At 36.6% G+C, this 23580-nt stretch overlaps 1 protein-coding gene across 7 annotated transcripts in view; it reads right to left on the bottom strand.

The window, feature by feature from the left end:
• Positions 1 to 23580, bottom strand: part of UIMC1 (ubiquitin interaction motif containing 1) — a 123019-nt gene that overhangs the window by 39888 nt on the left and 59551 nt on the right. For all 7 annotated transcript variants that reach the window (XM_043465813.1, XM_043465814.1, XM_043465812.1 and 4 more), the window contains exons 5-9: positions 22835 to 22940; positions 21787 to 22523; positions 15723 to 15787; positions 11936 to 12012; positions 4229 to 4329 (exon numbers count right to left, since the gene is read on the bottom strand). In XM_043465813.1, the coding sequence (XP_043321748.1) occupies positions 4229 to 4329; positions 11936 to 12012; positions 15723 to 15787; positions 21787 to 22523; positions 22835 to 22940 (1086 nt within the window). The remainder of the gene's footprint in view (positions 1 to 4228; positions 4330 to 11935; positions 12013 to 15722; positions 15788 to 21786; positions 22524 to 22834; positions 22941 to 23580) is intronic.

Genomic DNA, 23580 nt, shown 5'->3' with positions numbered 1-23580 from the left:
CAAGTAAAACAATTTCTACAACTGTCAGAAAATGTTATTTTCAACACATACCTGCTCTTTACTTAGAAAGGGGAGGAAAAAAAGATGGGGGGTAGGGAGAAGAAAGATAAGAAAGGAACCAAGAGTGGTTGAGTTTCTGTACTATGCCAGGCTTGGCCAAGCATTTTCCATATCCATACCTCACAACAACCTAATTGTCAGAGGTATCACTCGCTCCAGTATTATACAAGAGGAAATTAAGGCTTGAAAAGGCAAAGTAATCTGCTGATCACAAAATGACTAAGTGGACAATGTAGACTCAAACCCATGGTGGCATCCAAACTCTCAGTATTTCACCACAGTATGACAAAAACAAAAAGCACTCCCCACCCACTTTGTTTCTGAAGGCTGACTCTGCCAGGTATTGGGAGACACTCTGGTTCTAAAATTATTCTTCTCTAGCATGTGGGGTAAGTCAAGTGGGTCTAAAAGTTCTAGGTGCTTTTTATTTCAATCTTAGTCACTGAGATTCTCACAAACACAGGTTCCTTTGTAAAAGGAAAAGTTGTCCTGTAAGTGCAAAGCCATCTGAGCAGAAGGAAGAAAAATCAATATACCTTATAATTTGCAAATAGTCTTGAAAGTTAGTGGCAGTTGAGCAGTTACTCGGCATTCTAAAGTTCACTAAACATAGAAACTGGAGAAGGAAATGACAACCCACTCCAGTATTCTTGCCTGGAGAATTCCATGGATAGAGGAGCCTGGTGGGCTGCAGCCCATGGAGTCACAAGATGTCGGACACGACTAAGCGACTAACACACACGCACATAGAAGTTATATGACATGAATGCTACTTGTATTCACATCCAGTACTATACTTCTTTGTATTCCATCATCAGCTCTATAAAATGCAGAGAATGTACCTTCAACTATTATTATAGTACTCAAGAGGGAGAAGCTGATCTATTGTTTTATTGTGAATACAAGACCATTTCCAATCACATTCATAGGCAATCCAGAAGGTTTCTAAACATTTTTATGTTTACCTAAGTTTTTTTCCCAGCACCATTAAAAATGTCTATTTAAATATTAGCTACAATGGAGGAGCCTCAAGAGGAAAAAAAATACAAGCCAAGAAGCTTTTGTGAGGACTATACAATCAGGGACTGGGTCTCTGCAGAGCTGCTTCTACTTCTTTTAAAATACTATATGTGTATTTTCTCAAAACAGGTATTTGTATACCAAATCATGATCTCTTAAAGGCTGGCCTGAAAAGAAACTTCATCTCAAGAAATGGATCCAATGAAAATGAGAATATGTCCTACAGTCACCAACTCCCTTACCCATTCCCCGTAAGATTTATGCATAGTTTAGGAAAGTGTTTATCTCCCCTTTTATCTTAGACACAGTCTATTTAATACAGTTTACTTAACCAACTGACTAAACTGACTACAGCTGTGCAGGTCCACTAATATACAAATATTTTCAACAGTAAATACTACAGTTCTAAATGACTGCGGTTGGCTGCGTTAGGGAGAAACCACAGACACCAAGGGCCCACTATAAGTTATACACAGGTTTTCAACTGCACGAAAAGTCGGCACCCCTAAGCCCCTTGTTGTTCAAGGGTCAACTGTATCTGAGTCTGAATAAAGCCTACAGTTAACAGACTTCTGAGTACAAATATCTGAGACCCCCACTAAAACAAGATATTCCAAAAATATTATTTCCAAAAGAACCTTACCACTGCAGGAAATCAAATCAAGAGGGACTACAGTTCTGGCAAGGGTATTCCAAATACTTCAAACACTGTCAAGCAATTCTGTGTCATTAGTAAGCTAATATCACTGAGCAGCCACAATGTATTATAAAGCAGTTCCACATGCATACTTTTACTTGTGCCAAATCCCTGCTATGTTTCATATTCTTTATCTAATTTCATCATCAGAGCAACCCAATAATATAGGCTACTTCTGTCTACATTTTATAAATGAAGAACTGAAATTCAGAAAAGCATTCCTCTCCATTAGGGCATTCCTCTAATGCCCTCCCCTAATGTCTCAGGCATTTTTCTAACATTACATTTGTCAAACCACATTATAATTATCTGTTTATGTGTCCCTTTGAGGGCAGGAGTTGTTTTTTTATTTACCTATATCTCACGACTCCAAAACAGTGACTGGCACACAGTACACAAACTATAATATCTGCCAAATAAATGAACAAAGGAATTAATTTGACCAAGGTGATAAGAGTTGGAATTCAAAGTCATGTCTTCTAGTCCCAATACTCAAGCTCCTCGAACAATAAACAAGAAATTTTGGGGTAAATGACCCTATACACAGATTCCAAGGGCAAGAGTCCACACCCTTTGTAATACTATCATTGTACACATAAAATGCCCAGATTCTATCTTTCTAGTAAGTTACTTGTAACTAGTGATTGTGCAATAACTTAAAAACTACAGCATCTCCGACTTCTTTTAATGTTAACTTTTAAGACTATTTAGAGCATCCACAGATTGCAATAATTGTTGCAAATAGCAACACCAAAAAGAGGACATTACATGTAAAAAAGACCATACAATTCCATCTACTTGATGTGTAGTGCTGCAGACATACATAACTTTTAAATAGAGTTCTTGCTCTTTGTCCCAAAGACTTGTTACCTCCACAGTCATGGATGCGTAAGAAATCAGCCTTGATTAGCTAAAGGCTTGCAGAGCTTCTTCTGCATGTTAGGATAACTATGTTTTAACAACACTCTGTTCCCCCATCACTATTGAGAAGGTTATAGTTTCTCCCTAGGAAAAGAACCTGAGACCATTTTGACACTATGTAGCAGGATCTGTCTTCAGCAGCTCTTAAACAGGGAGCTCCTCACCAAAAGGTGTTAGGAAACTAACACCACAGGCATGAGGGAATCTCTGTCTGTCAGTTGTGACAGATCAGGTTCCAGGGAACCAAACAGCATGCACAAGTCATGAAAGCAGGATTTCCACTCAGTTACCTGCAGTACAGAAACTAGGAAGGGGATCTATTAATAACTTCTAAGGCAAAAATTGTTTTCAAAAAAATGTAGCATATAAAAAGGAATAAGGGAATGAAGCTCAGAATAAGAGAATTGCTCAGAATAAAACGGTATGCACATGTATAACCAAAAAATTTATTTTCACAAAAAACTAGTTTAAGTTTCAGGCTACTTTTTACAACAGATTTTAAAGGTCTGAATTCTTTAAAAGAGTTATCGATATTTAAATTGTTTTGTCAGACTCAACATGAAAAAATATGCACTGAATCTTAATCAGGTGTATGAACTTGTGTCAATCAGCCTTACGGTTAATGTCAGATGTGTGAACTTAGGAAAGGTACTAGTACAAATACAGACTGACTTATTTTATCATGCTGCTATCCAGATTTTGCATTTCTGATCACATCTCAAAATTAGGGCTGAAAGTTAGGTCATAATATAAAGGTAGCAACTTTCTCCAAGACTGTTCATCTCTGTTACTTATATAATGGAAAATGCTCCAGGACTTTGGAGACAAATCTATGTTCAAATTCTGGTACTATCATTATTAGCAGTTTGAACTTGAGCAAATTACTATGAAATGGAGTATTTCCTGTCACATCAAACAAGAATGTCATAGCCATCAGGGATTCTGGCCCTCCAAATGTGAATTTCTGAGTCCAGGAAGAACAATGCCTGCTATCAGGAGCCATCAACCACTCCCCATTGTGAGCACTGGCCCCAGACAGCTGAGATGCATATGAAAGGAATGATTTCAATAAGTCCAGACTCTTGCATCTTCCCATATATAGAAAAGCATTAAATTCCTTAACTTGAGTTTTTTGGTCTTCCTTCATTAACAATAATCTTTTGATGTTTAGACTACCTGCTCCTTGTTAAGAGCTTCTATATAACCTGACTCCCCCCGGCCTAAAAATTCCCCCCAAAGAAAACATAAGTCTCACCTTCTAGGTTGTGACTATTTTTTGTAGGTCGACATTACTCAAACATCCTAAATCTCCATTTCCCCATCTGTACTAGACATGATAAAGCATATTAAAATACTGAAGAAATGGAACTACTGTTATATTTAGAAATAGTACTGAACTCACTTTTAAGAATCTAAGATAAAAACCTAACCCACTGTCACTTAAATCTCTTCATCCAAGGTCAATACTGCATCAGAGAGAGGATGACCAGTAGAAAGAAAACACTGAGAAAAATTAAAAGTAATATTCACCTCCTTATCTGCCATTATTCTTACTTCATCCAGGGTCTCTCTGCCATCTGGAAAGCCTTCTTTTTCAAGGTCAAAAGTTTCAGGAGAACTTAGTTGTGTTTCTGCAATTTAAAAAATCAAAACTTCATTAATTTTCATTTTGTATTTTCATAGTTAAAAGAAAACACTTATTTCCTTAGGCTTAGAGTATGATAATACTGCAGTAGCAATATAAATCAAGCTTGTTTCTTCTTAAAACTTTACTGAGGGCTTCCTTGCTGGCTCAGCAGTAAAGAATCCAGATGATAAAGCAGCAGACATGGGTTGGATCCCTGGTCTGGGAAGATTCCACACACCATGGAACAACAAAGTCCATGTGCCACAATTGTAGAGCCTGTGCTTCAGAGCCCGGGAGCGGCAGCTACTGAGCCCACATGCCACAGCTGCTGAAGCCCTGCACTCTGTTGATCCCGTGCTCCACAAGAGCAGCCAGAGCAATGAGAAACCTACACATCACAACTAGAGAGTAGCCCCCACTCACCACAGTAGAGAAAAAGCCCACACAGCAACGAAGACCCAGCACAGTCAAAACTAAAGAAAATTTTTTTTTAATTTTTAACGCTGATCTCCATTTTTAAAAAAAGAACTTTACTGAAGCATAACTTATATACAACAGAATTCACCAATTTTCAGTGTACAGTAAGTTTTGACAAATGCATACAATGTATACACGGCATCTTTATATCACATAATTATAATCATTTATATTTGACAAATGCATACAATGTATACATGGCATCATTTATATCACATAACCACAATCAAGATATAAAATATTTCAAGCACCCTCAAAAGTTCTTATGTACCCCTCTGCAGTCAATCCTCCTCTCACTTGACTCCTTGCAATGATCAATCTACTTTATGTTCCTACAGTTTTGCCTTTTCTAGAAAGTCATATAAATGAAATAACACAGCGTGTCATGTTCTGTGTCTGATTTCTTTCTTCTAGCATGGGTTTGAGAAGCATTCATGTTGTTACATATATCAGTAGTTGATTGCTTTTTACTGCTTAATAGTATTCCACTGTATGGATATATCACAATTTGTTTATCCATTCATCTGTTAATCCATTTGGCTTCTTTTCCAGCAGAGTTCTGGCTTTAAAGTATATTTACACATTTAAAACAAAACATTGCCAATGCTAATTCTGAGGCTAAAGGGATGATTAGAGAAGATATAAAAATTGGGAGCAGAAATACAAATACATTCTCAAAGATATGCCTTTCTTTAATTATTCTTTAAGCAGCATCTATTAATTCAACATTAATGCAACACATGTTTATGAAAGAAGTTCCAGGTACTGTACAGGCCACTAGCAATAACAAGTTCTGGGTTGGCCAAAAGGTTTCGTTTTTTTCTGTACAATGGCTCTACTAGCACTTGGTTGTCTTTAACTTCATTTCAAACAATTTTATTAGATTGTATTCTGACAGCTGTTATATCAGCATGCATTTTTTAAAAACCTATCAAAACTGGTGGGTTTTGTGTAGCCATTTTAGTATTGTAGATGCAAGAAAAAAACCATTATCAGCATATCATGCTTTATTATTTCAAGAAAGGTAAAAATGCACCTGAAACAAAAAAAAATTTGTGCAGTATATGGTGAAGGTGCTGTGACTGATCAAATGTGTCAAAAGCGGTTTGCAAAATTTTGTGCAGAAGATTTCTCACTGGACAATGCTCCACAGTCAGGTCAACCAGTTAAAGTTGACAGCAATCAAATCAAGACATTAACTGAGAATAATCAACATTAACCACATAGGAGGAAGCCGACACACTCAAAATATCCAAATCAAGTGTTGAAAAAAATTTGCACCAGTTTGGTTATGTTAATAGCTTTGATGTTTGGGTGCCACATAAATTAAGCAGAAAAAACATTCCTGACCATACTTCCACGTGCAATTCTCTACTTAATTGTAACGAAAACATGATGTTTTTTAAAGCAAGTTGTGACGGGCAGTGAAAAGTACAGACTGTACAATGATGTGGAATGGAAGAGATCATGAGGCAAGTGAGAAGAACCATCACCAACCACACCAAAGGCTGATCATCCAATGAAGGTGATGCTGTATATATAATGGGATTGGAAGGGAGCCCTCTATTACAAGGTCCTTCTGGAAAGCTAAGGGATTAATTCCAACAAGTACTACTCCCAATTAGACCAACTGAAAGCAGTACTCAATGAAAAAGGTCCAGAATTAGTCAAAAGAAAATACATAATCTTCCATCAAGATAATGCATGATGCAAGTTTCTTTGATGACCAGGCAAAAACTGCTATATCCTGGCTAGGAAGTTCATTCTGCTGTATTCACCAAAAGTTGTATCTTCAGATGTATGTTTATTTTGGTCTCTACAAAATTCTCTTAATGGAAAAAAACTTCCTTTCCCTGGAAGACTGTAAAAGGCACCTGGAACAGTTCTTTGCTTAAAAAAAAATAAAAAGTTTTGGGAAAATGGAATTATGAAGTTGCCTGGAAAATGGCAGAAGGTAGTGGAACAAAACAATGAATACACTGTTCTATAAAGTCCTTGGTGAAAATAAAAAATGTGTCTTTTATTTTTACTTTAAAAACTGAAGGAACTTTTTGGCCAACCCAGTAAGATGGGGACCCCCTCATGCTCTGGTTCAGGGGTCTGCAACTAGTTCATAGGTCAAGTAGAGCCAGTCGCCTGTTTTTGAAAATAAAGTTTTAATGGGACACAGCCACATTCATTCTTCTTTATACTGTCTATGATTGCTTTCAAGTTAAAATAGCAGAGTAATTTCAAGTACTTTGTATGGCCCACAAAGCCTAAAATACTTATTATCTAGTCTTTTTATATTCGGTTGGTACAAAAGTAATTTTGGTTTTTTACTGTTGAAATTTGCTGTTTGATATTAGAATACATTCTTAAATAAATGCAGTTATGTTATACATCATTTTAATGTGCATTTCTCATTTTATGTTTTTTTGCTAATGACTTATTACTTGCTATTTATTTTATATTTATTTTAGACTAGGGAAATGATGTTAGACAAAAAGCAAATTTGAGCAATTTTCTTATTCAAGTTCAAAATGGGTTGTAAAGCAGCAGAGACAAGTTGCAACATCAGCAACACACTTGGCCCAGGAACTGCTAATGAACGTAGAGTGCAGTGGCTGTTCAAGAAGCCTCGCAAAGAATACAAGAGCCCTAGAGACAAGCACAGTGGCCAGCCAACAGAAGTTGACAATGACCAACTGAGAGCAATCACTGAAGCTGATCCTCTTACAACTCCACAAGAGGTTGCTAATTGGAAAGGTGAAAAAAACTCAGAAAGTGAGTGCCCCTTGAGCTGACCACAAGTCAAAACAATCGTCATTTTGAAGTGTCTTCTTCTCTTATTCTATGCAACAAAAATGAACCATTTTCTAGATCAGCTTGTGACATGTGATGACCAAAAGTGGATTTTATATGACAACTGGAGACAACCAGCTCAGAGGCTGGACGGAGAAGATCCAAAGCACTTCCCTAACCCAAACCTGCACCAATAAAGGTCATGATCACTGTTTGGCGGTCTGCTGCCTGATTCACTACAACTTTCTGAATCCCAGCCAAACCATTACATCTGAGAAGTATGCTCAGCAAATCAATGAGATGCACCAAAAACAGCAATGCCCACAGCGAGCATTGGTCAAAAGAAAGGGCCTAATTCCTCTGTACAACGTCCAACTGCACATTGCACAACCAATGCTTCAAAAGTTGACCAAATTGGGGTACAAAGTTTTGCCTCATCTATATTCACCTGATTTTTTTCCGCCAATGACTACCACTTCTTCAACCATCTTGATCGATACCTTTTTGCAGGGAAAGTGCTTCCACAACCAGCAGGAGGCAGAAAATGCTTTCTAAGAGTTCACTGAATTCCAAAACACAGATTTTTATGCTACAGGAATAAACAAACTTATTTCTAGTTGGCAAAATATGTTGACTGTAACAGTTCCTATTTTGATTAATTAATGTGTTTGAGCCTAGTGATAATGATTTAAAATTCACAGTCTGAAACCGCAATTATATTTGTACCAACTTAATAGAAAGTTTGTCAACCTCTGGTCTAGACATCTATCACTTGATATAAGAACAGAAACAATATTTCAAAAGATGACAATGAGTCCAGAAAGGAAATTTATCTGAGAACACAATCCAGTAAGTTTTCTGTTATCTACACTATACACACTATACATCTAACTGGTATTTCTGTGCTTCACAAATACAATGAGCAGCCAATGCTGAGTAAATAGTATACTTAAAGGTACTCAGGTAGCTTCTCAATCATCAAAGAATGATTATATACATTTCTAGTGTTAACCATACTTTAATACATTGTAATTTTTTTGAAACTGGTTACACACACAGATTTCACCACCTTGTTGGAAAAAGACTTAGAGTGTATAAACTTCAAAATCTTCTCTATCAAGCTCTCCTGAGAGACATTTTCAAAAATGACATTTAATCTGTAGAAAATAAAAGAGTTGCTCACTGCTTGTACTACTGTAACAATAAAAGTCTTTCATTAAGCTTTCTGTAAATGGCTGAAACATTTAACTACGTATTCAATGATAGTGACAAATTAAGAGGACATTAGCTTCATAGAAATAAATAATGTGAGCATCATGCACAATATGGGCATGATGTTGTAAATCCTGCTTCTTCACTAAGATGATGTTATAATTTGAGTATCAGACCCCGGGAACTATAAGCAATTTGAGACAAAACAAAATAGGTAAGATGGACTACTATACTAATCTGTGTTTCACTCATTTAGGACAAATTTTTATACATAGCTTCTAAATTATGTATTTTATTTTTATTGAAGTATAGTTGATTTACCAGTTGTGTTCATTTCTGTTGTACAGCAAAGTGATTCAGTTATACATATATATACATGTCAATTTTACTTCTTTTCCATTATGGTTTATCACAGGAAATGAAATATAGTTCTATGTGCTATACAGAAGAACCTTATTTTTTATCCATTCTGTATATAACAGTTTGCATTTGTTAACCTAAGCCTCCTACTCATCCCTCCCCCACTCCCTCTTGGCAACCAAAAGTTTGTTCTCTAGGTCTGTGAGTCTGTTTCTATTTCATAGGTAGGTTTACTTGTGTCATATTTTAGATCCACATATAAGTGATACCATACAGTATTTATCTTTCTAACTCAGATGTCACTTTGTATGATAATCTCTACTTTCATCCATGTTGCTGCAAATAGCATTATGTCATTCTTTTTTATGGCTCAGTAATATTCCATTGTGTGTGTGTGTGTGTGTGTGTGTGTGTGTGTGTGTGTGTACACACACATACACCACATCTTCTTTCTCTATTCATCTGTTGATAGACATTTAGGGTGCTTCCATGTCTTGGCTATTGTAAACAGCGCTGTTATGAACAGTGCTGCATTTTTTTAAATTACATCAATAGTTTTGTCTGGATATATGCTCAGGAATGGGACTGCTGAATCATATGGTAATTCTTAAGTTTTTTGAGAAAACTCCATAGTGTTTTCCATTACGGTTGTACTAACTTACATTCCCAGTGTAGGAGGGTTCCCTTTTCTCTGAACCCTCTCCGGCATTTTGTTATTTGTAGACTTTTTAATGATGGCCATTCTGACCAGTGTGAGGTCAATGGTACCTCACTGAAGTTTTGATTTGCATTTCTCTAATAATTAGCAATGTTGAGCATGTTTTCATGTTGGCCATCTGTATCTCTTCTTTGGAGGAATGTCTATTTAGGTCTCCTGCCCATTTTTTGATTAGGTTGTTTGTTTTTGTTGTTGAGGTATATGAACTGTTTGTCTATTTTGGAAATTAAATCCTGTTGGTTGTATCATTTGCAAATATTTTCTCCCACTCATTTGGTTACCTTTTGCTTTGTTTATGGTTTCCTTTACTATGTAAGAGCTTGTAAGTCTTATTAGGTCCCATTTGTTTATTTTTGTTTTTGTTTCTATTGCTTTGGGGGGCTGACCTAAGAAAGCATTGATACAATTTATATCAGAGAATACTTTGCCTGTGATCTCTTCTAGGAATTTTATGGTGTCTTATGTTTAAGTCTTTAAGTCACTAAATTATAGAGACTCCGTCTAGCTCCATGAAGAAGTAGTTATACTTTCTTAGCAAAAGAACAATAATGTTAGGGAAACCTTTTACCTAACTCATTTAGAAGTGGCTTATATCAACGAACAATTGGAGTTAATTAGCAGGTTAATGACAGCAAATCATGATCACAAAAGTTATACAACCACAGTGATGAAGGGCTTGCTTTTTCCTCATTAACTTTCCTCTCATTAGGGATTTCAATATTATTGTATTTGCAGGTTCCTCCTGCAAGATCCCAGGGTGATGTCACATGGCATCATCCTTAACTTACTGCTTCTCTCTGGATGACACAGGTCAAGAGGCCTAGATGGAGAGGGAGCATTTTCATTTTTTTCACAAAAATAACACCGTATTCCTGAGAGCTTCTGCCAAAATCATGGCACTTGGTAGTGACATCATTAGACAATAATTCACATAAACTTCAAATAATAAAGAAACCACTTTCAACAAAAATGACACAGTTAAACTTTAAAAATAAGTAAAGAAAGACTTTTACAATATGCTGCCAAATGTTTAAACTTTGGCAGGACTTTCCTAGACTAATGTGTAAATTAAGTATGAGTCTCTATGGGAAAAAAATTGAAAGAAACCAAAATAAGAAAACTACGAGTCTCTCTGACTCCAAAAGGTCATATGCAACCTTAGATGTGACTTAAGGTAACATCTGTCCAATTCTCACTGTCCAAAGAGTTTAAACGTTAAGAGGGAGTTACTCACATGAATGAGGCTACTGATAAGTTATATATTAGCCCTCACTTTTAAGAAAAGCCAAATATATATATATATATATATATATAAGCTAAAACAAATTCCTTAGAAAGTAGTGATTCATATCACAAAATAATTCTTCATATGATACAATGATTCAACTCAAGAGTTCACTTAGATAATGGATATCTTAGTTCATTTTAAATTACTTTGTATATCAAAACCTTTTCAGAAGCAACTTTCAATTAACATCTTCTCAAACCTTAAACAAAGTACATGGGTATTTTCGTCATTATTATTAACAAAAGCAAAGTACAATACTTAACCAGGTTAAGTATCTATTTGGAGATTAAAAATAAGTCAATGACAGAACTGTGCACAAAATTCAATTTCTGAACTCCCTATGCAATAGACTCCATGAATGGCAATGTAAAACTAACCAGTAAAAGCCTTGGGGGGGGAAACTGCTTAATGACAGGCAAATTTGAGGACAACCCACTTTGAGAACCCATAAACCAAACCATAAAGTCCTCTTGGCTCTGAATGTAGAGTTAAATGCTCCAAAGGCTTTGCTGCCATCTCTGATGACACCAGTAAGTAAATAAGCAAACAAAAGAGCCATATTAATTTCAAACTATCTCTAAGAAGAGAAAAGGTGAGATGCAGAACCAATGTCCATCAAAAAAAGTGTTATGTATATATATGTGTTGTATGAACACATACACACATCAATCACACATAAACCTCCTAAGAGTGGGTTGGAAAAGTCAGAAAAATTAATAGACACAAAAAGGTAGGGACCAGAAACTAGTAAAAATACAGTGGGGTACTTACCAGGACACACGGTGATTTCCTCCGCAGAACTCTTTGGCATAAAGGCTGAGCTTCTCTTACTGGTCAAAGCAGCAACACTGAAAAAAGAATCAAACCCTACGTGAATTCCCAGTAAAATAAATCAGAACACAGGACCAAAAGCAATGGTTAGTCTTTCACAAAGCCACAGGTAATCTGATACCTGCTGTCCAATACCACAAAAGCACAACAGGGAAGCAAGGAATCAGCAGTGAAAACTCCAAGTCCAAAATAGGGAAAATGAATATGCTTACAACTTTGGTTTCAGGGAAATCATTGAATGAAAAGAATCCCATTTTGGAGTCTTCACAAAGGAAGGCTGAAGGGTAAGGACTCTCCATGGAACCACAGAAGACCAAAAAAAAAAAGTCTATTCCAATATAAGGATGTCAAAATTGTTTTACAGTCTCCATCTCAGCCTTCTGAAAGCTAGGGTTTTGTAAACTCATAAGAGAAGATACGAAGATTCTTCTGACACAATAGCTTTTCCCTCACCTTGCAGTTTAATTTCTTATTTATCTCAAGATGTGGCTCTACAAGCAACAAAAATAAGATACAATTCCAAACTGCCTACAGCAAAAATCTGTCCAACCAAGTTAAGTATCTCTTCTGAGGAAAACATAATTATGAAAGGCTACCCTCATCCAATCTTCTGGTTTACCCTGACTGCTCATGGAGTGCAATCTTTTCCTGATATAGGAGCACACGGCTGAGAGATCTGAGCATCTGAGCTAGCCCCCTCATGCTTCACAGAGCTTTACAATTAGTTTAATCAAGTATTCAAGAGAATGCTTAAAAACATAAATCCTCACATCAACCAAGAACCACAGAGAGGAGAGAATAACCACCACTGATTCATGATAAATAACTAAATCCTGATAAGAAACCACAAGTGATTTCTCCCTCTAAATAAAACATCTCAGAGCATTTGTTATAAACCTAAGCAAGATACAGTTTATTCTGCATGTAATATTAGAGCTCTATTCAAAGGGTCCATCACAAAACAATTTGCTGACATTTATTAAATGGGTTAATCAATTTGAAGTCAAACCACATTGCCTGCAATTCCAACTCTCTCCTGGTGACAAAGCGTATAATCATTTATTAAAACCTACATCTGCTCTGCAGAAGGCTCACCACAACAAAGCAGAGAGGCCTGCAGGAAGCAGGAGAGTACTCCAGTTAAAACCACTTCCAAAACTGTCTTAACAGCAGGAGAATCAAACCAAAGTCACATTCTTTAGCTCAGAAAGAAAACACCCAGTACTATCAACTTAACCAAAAGCCTAAGAACATCAACTTAAGTAACAGCAAATGACAATTGGGCCTCAACTTCTGTTTGGGAGATGACAGTCAGTTAACACAAAATTAAGCTCTTGAATAATCCCCAAAGGTCAACTAATGATAAAAGAGAAAAGTAATTGGATGTCTGATCTAATTAATGCAGTTTATAACCAATCAACCTTTCAGTTCAGTTTAGTTCAGTCGCTCAGTCGTGTCCGACTCTTTGTGACCCCATGAACCACAGCACGCCAGGCCTCCCTGTCCATCACCAACTCTCGGAGTCTACCCAAACCCATGTCCATCGTGTTGGTGATGCCATCCAACCATCTCATCCTCTGTCGTCCCTTCTCCTCCTGCCCTCAATCTTTCCCAGCATCAGGGTCTTTTCCGATGAGTCAGCTCTCCACATCAAGTGGCCAAAGTATTGGAGTTTCAGCTTCAACATCAGTCCCTCCAATGAACACCCAGGACTGATCTCCTTTCGGATGGACTTGGTTGGATCTCCTTACAGTCCAAGGGACTCTCAAGAGTCTGCTCTAACACCACAGTTCAAAAGTGTCAATTCTTCGGTGCTCAGCTTTCTTTACAGTCCAACTCTCACATCCATACATGACCACTGGAAAAACCATAGCCTTGACTAGATGGACCTTTGTTTGCAAAGTAATGTCTCTGCTTTTTAATATGCTGTCTAGGTTGGTCATAATTTTCCTTCCAAGGAGCAAGCGTCTTTTAATTTCATAGCTCCAATCACCATCCGCAGTGATTTTGGAGCCCAGAAAAATAAACTCAGCCACTGTTTCCCCATCTATTTGCCATGAAGTGATGAGACCGGATGCCATGATCTTCGTTTTCTGAACGCTGACCTTTAAGCCAACTTTTTCACTCTCCTCTTTCACTTTCATCAAGAGGCTCTTTAGTTCTTCTTCACTTTCTGCTTAAGGGTGGTGTTATCTGCATACCTGAGGTTATTGATATTTCTCCCAGCAATCCTGATTCCAGCGTGTGCTTCATCCAGCCCAGCGTTTCTCATGATGTACTCTGCATACAAGTTAAATAAGCACGGTGACAATTTACAGCCTTGACGTACTCCTTTTCCTCTTGTTCCATGTCCAGTTCTAACTGTTGCTTCCTGACCTGCATACAGGTTTCTCAAGAGGCAGGTCAGGTGGTCTGGTAGTCCCAGCTCTTTCAGAATTTTCCACAGTTTGTTGTGATCCACACAGCCAAAGGTTTTGGCATAGTCAGTAAAGCAGAAATAGATGTTTTTCTGGAACTCTCTTGTTTTTTCTGTGATCCAGTGGATGTTGACAATTTGATCTCTGGTTCCTCTGCCTTTTCCAAAACCAGCTTGAACATCTGGAAATCTGGAAGTTCACGGTTCACGTATTGCTAAAGCCTGGCTTGGAGAATTTTGAGCATTACTTTGCTAGCGTGTGAGATGAGTACAATTGTGAGGTAGTTTGAGCACTGCCCTTCTTTGGGATTGGAATGAAAGCTGACCTTTTCTAGTCCTGTGGCCACTGCTGAGTTTTCCAAATTTGCTGGCATACTGAGTGCAGCACTTTCACAGCATCATCTTTTAGGATTTGAAATAGCTCAACTGGAATTCCATCACCTCCACTATCTTTGTTCGTAGTGATGCTTCCTAAGGCCCACCTGACTTCACATTCCAGGATGTCCAGCTCTAGGTGAGTGTGAATGATCACACCTTCATGATTATCTGGGTCATGAAGATCTTTTTTGTACAGTTATTTTGCATATTCTTGCCATCTCTTCTTAATATCTTCTGCTTCTGTTAGGTCCATACCATTTCTGTCCTTTATTGAGCCCATCTTTGCATGAAATCAACCTTTACATATTATTCAAGTAGGAAGATTTAAGAAGGTAACCCCAATCAATCCATCCATCAAGAATAACTGAGCAGGTAATACAAATACAGCCATTTAAGGAAAGATGAGATAAAATCATACTAAAAGTGACACTGGATATGGAGTGAGGGTGATACAGATTCTGTGTGGCTTGAATAATATAAACGCTTCAAAGAGGATGTAAATCTTAAGACTTTTAAAAAGATGTATATGGTTTGGATATGTGGATAAAATAAGCATAAGCATAAGGAACAAAGGGAGAAAGGACAACAACCGTAAAGAAATCATTCTAGAGCCTTGTTATTGGCATAGGAAGCGAGTGTCATTAAGACAGTAGCAGGATGTAACCACTTTTCAGGAATAGTGTAGATGGAATTTGTGCCAAGACAGCTGTGTTAGACAAGTAAACTTCTAAGATCTCTTCCACCCTAATAAACTAGGCTTCTATGAGATGCATATTTGAGAACTGGAAGATAACAATTTCTCTTTGGCTGTGTGTATAAAAGAGCTAAAAGGTCCCTGGGAAAGCTGTTTTTATACAGTCTCATTCATGTGACGATCTTTTATTCTGGTGCTATCAGAGGAGAATTCAGACCCAGGATAATATTTAATCTTACCTCTGTGAGACAGGTACAGAATTTCCTTCTTCAGAAGTTTCTTCAACAAAGAGTCCTTGGGAAGACTGTAAAGAAAGATGTAACATCCTAAATATATAGGCACAGATGAACTGGTTTTTCTTCCTTTAAAAAAAACAATAATTGTTCAACATTAACACTCAGCACATAGTAATAAGAATAAAACATTTTACAAAAGTCAGTGAGTTTAAGTAAAAAGAACATATTCTGTGGAATCAGAACACTGGAATTTAAATCACAGGTGAATCACCTATTAACTTTTAATCCTTGATAAATAACATTTCAATCTGTTTCCTCATCTTAAAATAGTATTAAAACCTGCTTCACAGTGTTATTGTGAGAATTAAACAAGATAATATATACAATGCACTGTGTAAAACACAAGGCATATAAATATTAGTGAGTCAAATGAATTATGATTTCAGAAAAGCAATTATGAAGCTTTTGTTGTGGAAGGAAGAAATACAGAGAAAAGTTCAGCTCTCAATGGAAAGAAGTATCTCTTGGTAGAACCAAGACATAACATAGGCTATCCAAAAGAAAAAGTTATAAAGATTATTTTCACTAAGAACCTACCATTATGGTTAATATTTAGCTACAAAAGATATCTTTTAAGAAACACGACAAATAGGGACCAGATAAGGAAAAAATTATTTTCTTTGACTATTAATAGAGTTGGTGCAAATGTTAACTCATTAAATGTAGGTGCATGGAAAACTGTGGGAAAAGCAGCTACTGCTGACTTAGGGGTACTTCTGAGAAGTATCTGGGCTGTGAGGCTTCTTCCAACAGATATAAAGCTGAAGTTTTCAGGGTCTCCGAACAGAATATAAATAACCTAAACAAGTTAGGCACCTCTCTATCTCTCAAGTAAATGATGAAATATACTAACAAATAAGAAGAGCCTAGATGAGTCCTCAGTCAAAGAGAAGATAAAGCTGTACAATGACTGGGAATGTAGTCATGAAAAAGGAGGGTTGAACAAAACTGTCAAAAGGACTAAAATACAACAGTAATAAATACTTTATTTGTTTGAACCCAGTGGTGACAAAACACTGTTTTGTTCCTGGTATCTAAAAAACCACCAAAAGATAAATACTGACACCTGGTGTCCATTTAATAGAATTTTACTTTATTGGAATGACTAGCCAATCAAGACTTAGGCTTCAGAAACAAATAAGGCACTAACCAACAAGTTATGAGATACTGCCATCTCTACCTTAGGCTAAAGCACATCTCGATCTTTTCCAGTGTAATTTTTTTTTAAATTATTGTTACACCTATTATGTGTCAGGCCTATGCTAATCACTTTACATGTGTTATCTCCTTTAATCCTCACAAGAACCTTCTGAAGTAGAAGCTATTAAATTATTTTAAAAATGAGGAACGTGAAACTTCAACAGGTTAAATCATCTTCCCAAAATCATGGAGTTGTTCAAAGTGAAGCTTGGACTTTTCTGACTCCAAATGATCTTCTTCCTAACCATGTCAATACAGAATCCCAAACTGTCTTTATTTCAATAAATCATTTTTAATTTCTAAATTTATACCTCAAAGGCAGTGATCTAAACACAGAGGCAAAGTAAGGTTCTTCCAGAATATGAAAATAAGAGAGCAAAACAAGCAAACAAAATTTGATTAGACTATTCACAGCTAATCAAAATGAACAGAGAAGCATGACAGGAATGAAACTTTCACTAAGGAAGCTGTGGCCTAATCAAGACATTGTACTCCGCATGAACAAATATGCTAATGGAAATGGATCGTTTGCAACAAATAAAAAAGAAAAATCCAAAGACCCAGAATCAAGCAGTGGCTTCAAAACCGTGATCTGCAAGTGAAAGCACATCATCTGATCACCACAGAAATGTCCTCTGCTGTCAGGCACTAGTAACTTACTAGGTCTTTCCACAGCCTAGTTGAACCACTCCTTAAAATTTCCATTTTCTGATTATTATTTCAGCCTTCCAGATCCTTCATCCTTGAAAAACATGTGATGGTGTATTTGTATTCTGGTCAATGAAAATGTCTGTCTTCCACAATAAAGTAACAGAGATTTGGTACACATACCAGCTTGATATTTGGTTAGTCAAAGTCAGTTCTCATATTCTTACACAACCTGGGAAAGAAATCCCAGTACCTTGACTAAAAATTAAAGATCAGACCCTGAAAAGTAATGACCATATCATTATACTACCCTTCTTCTCCCTGCTGTGAAGCCATTTAGATGACCCCTCCATCTTCATTAAAATCTCTATAATTGCAGTGATGCCAGAAGCCAGTTATCATCTGATTCAAATTGCTTAGTCTATACAAAGTTTTTGCAACCTTCGTATAGACTAAGTAATTTGCCTCAAGGTGAATGTTTCTCTGAGTCCTTATTTCTGGGACTCTTGTTATCTCTATTAACCAAGGAGTCTCAAATATGGCCAGTTTCAGCAAAGTCATGCTGTTGTTCAGTCATTAGTCGTGTCCAACTCTTTGCAACCCCATAGACTGCAGCACACTAGGTTTCCCTGTCCTTCACTATCTCCCAGAGTTTGCTCAAACTCATGTCCATTGAGTCGGTGATACAAAGCCATAGAAAATGTTTAATAAGCATATAAACTCTTTCTACCCAGTTCCTGAAAGCAAAAGACCAAGATGTGAAATTACAAATGCAAGATTTTCATCATTTGCTGATAGAATTAGGATATTAATTTCTCTTTGTTTCTTAAAGATACTATTCTACATTGGCAAGATTGCAGTGAACTAGGCATTTTCATACACTGCTGGAAGGAAACAGTACCAATTTGAACAACCTTTCTTAAAAGCAATTTAGCAGTAAACAGTAGGTCTTCTTTTCTATATTCATAACTGTTTAACCCAGTATCTTTCTGGTTCCCTATCCCTAAAGACACAAATTAGTGTAATTAAACAAATAAAAGTTTTACTTAGATCTTTATCACAACTGAAATATCCCTCCATAGGAAAATAATTTAAATATTACAGTAAATTCATAAACAGCCATTAAAAATGAGATCTATAAGTAATTTTAACATCAGAAAATGTTTGTATGTTAAAATACAAAAATATAGGAATATGATCTAAACTATAGGAAAAAAATAGGTATAGAAAAAAAGATGAAGGAATACATCACTGGATGGTAAGACTGTGGATACTTTCAACTTTGTTCTTTACACTTTTTGGCATTTTTCAAGTTCTAAATGATTTCTAAAATTAATGTTAATGACTAAACTGAGTATTTACTAGGTTGTCTACCTGATCTCCTTTTACCGAGGACTGTTCCTTACCCCCTTGAAAGGTAGTATAGCAGTGGGCTCATAGCCATTTGTACAATTTGGATCATGGCCCCTTTGGGCCACAGACAACTGGGCTGGGGAGGATTACTAACTCCACATGGGCTGTAAGTCATTTCCTAGATGTCTGAAGTTGAAATCTGGAGAGAATAAATCTCCTGTAACCTGTATTTACCTTTGGGAACTGTACAATCAATGTCTTCCACCTACCATGTATAGCAGAGAAGCAAAGGAAGCCAGTTTGCAGGGAGAAAAATGAAGCAGATATAACTATGAGCCAGGGATGAGTTTTCTAAACCTAGTACCTTATCTAGGCTTGGCTTACCATTCTGTTTGAGAATTTATGAGAATCTATCTTTTTTATGATCAAGTCCTCTTTTTAATTAAGCTAGCTTGATTTGGTTCTTGAAGCCAAACAGTACCAAATAATAACTATGTGTAGTATTTGGTGGCCTCTTCATGAAGTTAGAGAACTTCAACTAAAAAGCCAGCTACTAGGTTCTAATCACTTCCAGCCTAAAGGCACTAGTTTAAAACCTCAGAACCTGACACAAGTCTATGCTCTAAAACTCCAGCCCCTGGGATCTTTCAAGCTAACAACTTGAATTATAGTAAATCATTAAATATTCACTCTGTGGACTTAGTTTATTCTTTTAAGAAGAAGCATCTCTGAATCACAATGAATAAACAAAATGTTATCATAAGCATAACTTAACTTTCCTTTGAAAGAGAGGCAAATCACTGGAAGAACTGTTAAGAAAAATGCTTTATCTTTCCACACAGCTATCTTTCTACAACATGGATGAAGAAAGCTGCTAGGGAAGAAAAATTCCCATATATATTTTCAATCAATAACCTCTGGTCCCTTAGAGAAAACTACCATTTACTGAGTGGCTATTATCTCCTAAGCATTATACTAGACATTTTACATAATTCACTTTATTCATTAAAACTACTGAAAGATATGAATAACTACTTTCATTTTACAGGTGTTTTTAAATTGAAATTCAGAAGTTAAATTGCTTTCTCAACGGCAGTTACTAAAACACTAAAATAAAAATTCAAACTCCAAATCCATGCACAATGAAATTTCTCATAGCTACCATTTCTTGAACCCTTAAAAGAGATAAAAGAAAAAAACAGCATAACTGTAAAACAAAACCAAAAACTCAGAGTACAATAACAGAAACAGCAACACAAAGCAATACAGTAATAAAATATTCTATATCCTTGAAAATTAGTTTATAAAGAATTTATAATTATATTATTGTTAATACTCAGAGAAAAAAACAGAATATAAGTTTAACCTACCACATATACAAATATATATAATATAATCTAGGTATCTCAGAAAAAGACTTTATTAAAAGGCAAATGTGCCCAAATAGGGAATCGTTTTCAGTAAATTATTGAAAATCTCAAGCAAAAATCAGAAACGCAGGATTATGTGAGGTAAAAAAGTCAACTGGAAAACTACCTGCCCTTCCTATCACAGAGGACTACTTCCCCTAATACATAAAGGATGCCTACAAACCACTAAGAAAAAGACTGATATAAAAGAAAAACGCCGATAAGATGTAAACAGACAAAAAAGGAAATACAAATGGGTCTCAAGCACACATAAGAAAAGTGAAAATTAAGACTGCACTGTGATACTACTGTGTTTCATCCTCAGACTGGCAAAGATCAAGAAGTCCTGACAAAACAAAAACTCCTGACAATATGGTACTGGTAAGGGTATGGGGAAAGCTGCTACTCATACAACCTCTACAGAAGGCAATTTAGGAACAGCTATCAAAATTGTAAATACATATATACTTTGATCTACCAACTACATCAACAAGTTACCCTACAAAATCTCCCATGTAGATGAAACATCTTATGCACAAAAGTAATAATCCTCTTCCAATTAAAAAAAAATTAATAATCACTGCAGTAGTGTTTGTAATAGTAATATTTTGGAAACAACCTAAATGTCCACCAATAGGAACACTAGATACAATAAACTCATCCATACATAATGTATTACACATTCTCCCTCCAAAAGAAAAAGAAGAAATTCTTTATGTACTGTTATGGAATGATCCCATAGAGACAGTAAATGAAAAAAGCAGGGTACAGAATAATGAAGAGTACATTATCAGCTGTGTAAAAGGTGAGGAAAAGTATCCATACACATTGTTTGCACCACATGAAATCCTCAGAAGGATGCACTAGAAAACAGTAAAAAATGTTGACTCCAGGAAGGGGAACTGGTTGGCTGGGGATGGGAATAGAAGACAAACTTTATTTATATCTTTTTGAATTTTGAGTCAGTTAAACATTACTACCTATTCAAAAACTTAACTTTTTAGAAATACATATTTTAAAACAAAAAATAAACTGATACATACATCTGATACAATAATGTTTTCAAGAATGCATAAGGAGTAGGAAAAGATCTAAGATAAGCTATTAAGTAGGAGAAAGGAACAAAGTTTATATAGAAAAGTCTTCATTTTGTTGAAAAATTTAAAAGGAAAAATAACTTTATATGCATAAAAATAATGATGATTGCCTCTTGGTGCTGGTATTATGGTCAATTTTTTCTTCTTTACACTCTTCTGTACTTTCCTAATTTTTCATAGTGAGCATATATGTGTTACTTTAAAAGTCGAGAGGAGAGGGCGACACAAAAAAACAGCTAAAATAATCCTTGTTTAATCTGTGAATAAATCATCCTTAATCACAGCATCACTGACCCTTACCTGACCATGACTGGTTGTTGGTTCTTCCTCCAACAAAAGTTTCTCTTTCAAGCTTTTAATTGGACTTTCTTGGAAATCCTTGGTTTTTGAATGCCAGACAGATGCCCTAGACTCCTGCCTCTCCTCTTTGTCTTCATCTCCCACATCTTCTGAGATGCCTTCATTTTTTTCACTAGCCTGATCTCCTTGGCCACATTCATTCTGGATCAGAGAAGGAGGTCTAGGTAACACTGGTTCCCCAAAACCTTTTTTTTTTAAGAGCTGCCTCTGAGTCATTTTCAGGCTCTTTTGATAAACCTCCAACTGGCAGAGAATGACCTTGGTATACTGGTTAGGGTCTACTCCATCAGGGCAGAATGGAATACCCCAGAAGTAGTGTACAGTGCCCCCAATGTCCTGGAGACCTTTGGCATCTGCTGGGGTAGGTAGACAGTGCCTAGATGTGTCCCCCCTACCCTGGGCATCTTTGTGAAAAGCACAACCCCTCCCAGTACTTTCCTGTGGCTTCCCACACTGTGTGTGCTCAGCCAAGTGGCCAGTACATCTGTCAAAACATTTAACGTTCTCATTCTCAAACACTGGCTGGCTTGATTGGTCCCAGCTTCCTGAGCTGCCAGAGACCGGCTCCTCTTCAGTGTTTTCAGTGTGGTCCCAAGGCTCCTCTCTTTCCTCAGACTCGTTTCCCTGACTGATATGTGAGCCTTTAAACAGTGATGGAGGTACCAGCTGCCATATGCCTGTAGGTATTTGAGAAAAAGTAGGGCTAAGGACAAACCATTTTTTATTAAGAGGGTTTGGTAAGTTATCACTTATCAAGAATTACATAATGTGGGTAAAAAAGGCTCTTCTTTGGGTTTAACCAAAAGTTGGCTTCTCCTGGGAGATAAAAGTATGCTGGATATTAGTGAGATCTCAACTACTATCTGATTTAACCTCTTTAATACCACCAAAGGGATTCTGGACATTTCTGTATATCTACTCTCAGCATGATATCCCTCTGATATGGTTATGCTTGATGAGAAGAAGGAGCCAGAACAGGGAGACATGCCTTCAGTGGTCCCAGAGTCTGTGGTTTTCTGTTGGTGGGACTGTGAAGATGGTCCAGTGGCCAGAGGTCGAGATCTGGTAGCAGAAGCATCAGAAGGCCGGCAACTCTGAAACAAGTGATCCCACACCAGACCAGGTTTATTATTAAGATAGCGATACATGAAGGATCATAGGAAGTACAAAAAGAGGAGTCCACTGTCCCTAAGAGATTCTCCTCTCCAAAACGTAGATGCTCAATTCAAATAAATTCCACAATGTGTACTGCATGCCTACTATGTACAAAGCACTGTATTAGATCACTATACTAGACCTTTTTCTAATGTAGAAAGGTGAATGGCATAAAGGATGGCTCAGGATCTGCCACTGGCAAACAGCTTTCACATTTAAAATAACTTCAATTACACATATTCAAATCACAATTTAATATTATGTTTAAAATTTTAATACTGCTCATTCTGTCTCTTCATAACCCACCTCCAGTTCTCATTCCCTTTGTTCTCCCCACAATACAGGGGAAGTAAGCACCTTATTTTGCTCTCTTTTGGTTTCTTGGTACTCAGTAACTCTTTTCAGAAGCTGCCAAATACTATGGTTCTCTTAAGACATGGACTGAAAATTTGTGAGGTAGAAAACTCTCCCATATAGAATTAACAAAACACTAAATTGAGTTCACAATTCGACACAGATTTTAAAAATGATAATGGGAAATATCTGTTAATTGAAAACCCTATGAACTACTTACTACAG

Source organism: Cervus canadensis, chromosome 4 (assembly GCF_019320065.1).
Source record: "Cervus canadensis isolate Bull #8, Minnesota chromosome 4, ASM1932006v1, whole genome shotgun sequence".
NCBI classification, from domain to species: Eukaryota; Metazoa; Chordata; class Mammalia; order Artiodactyla; family Cervidae; genus Cervus; species Cervus canadensis.
This window is presented reverse-complemented; position numbering and strand designations above follow the sequence as displayed.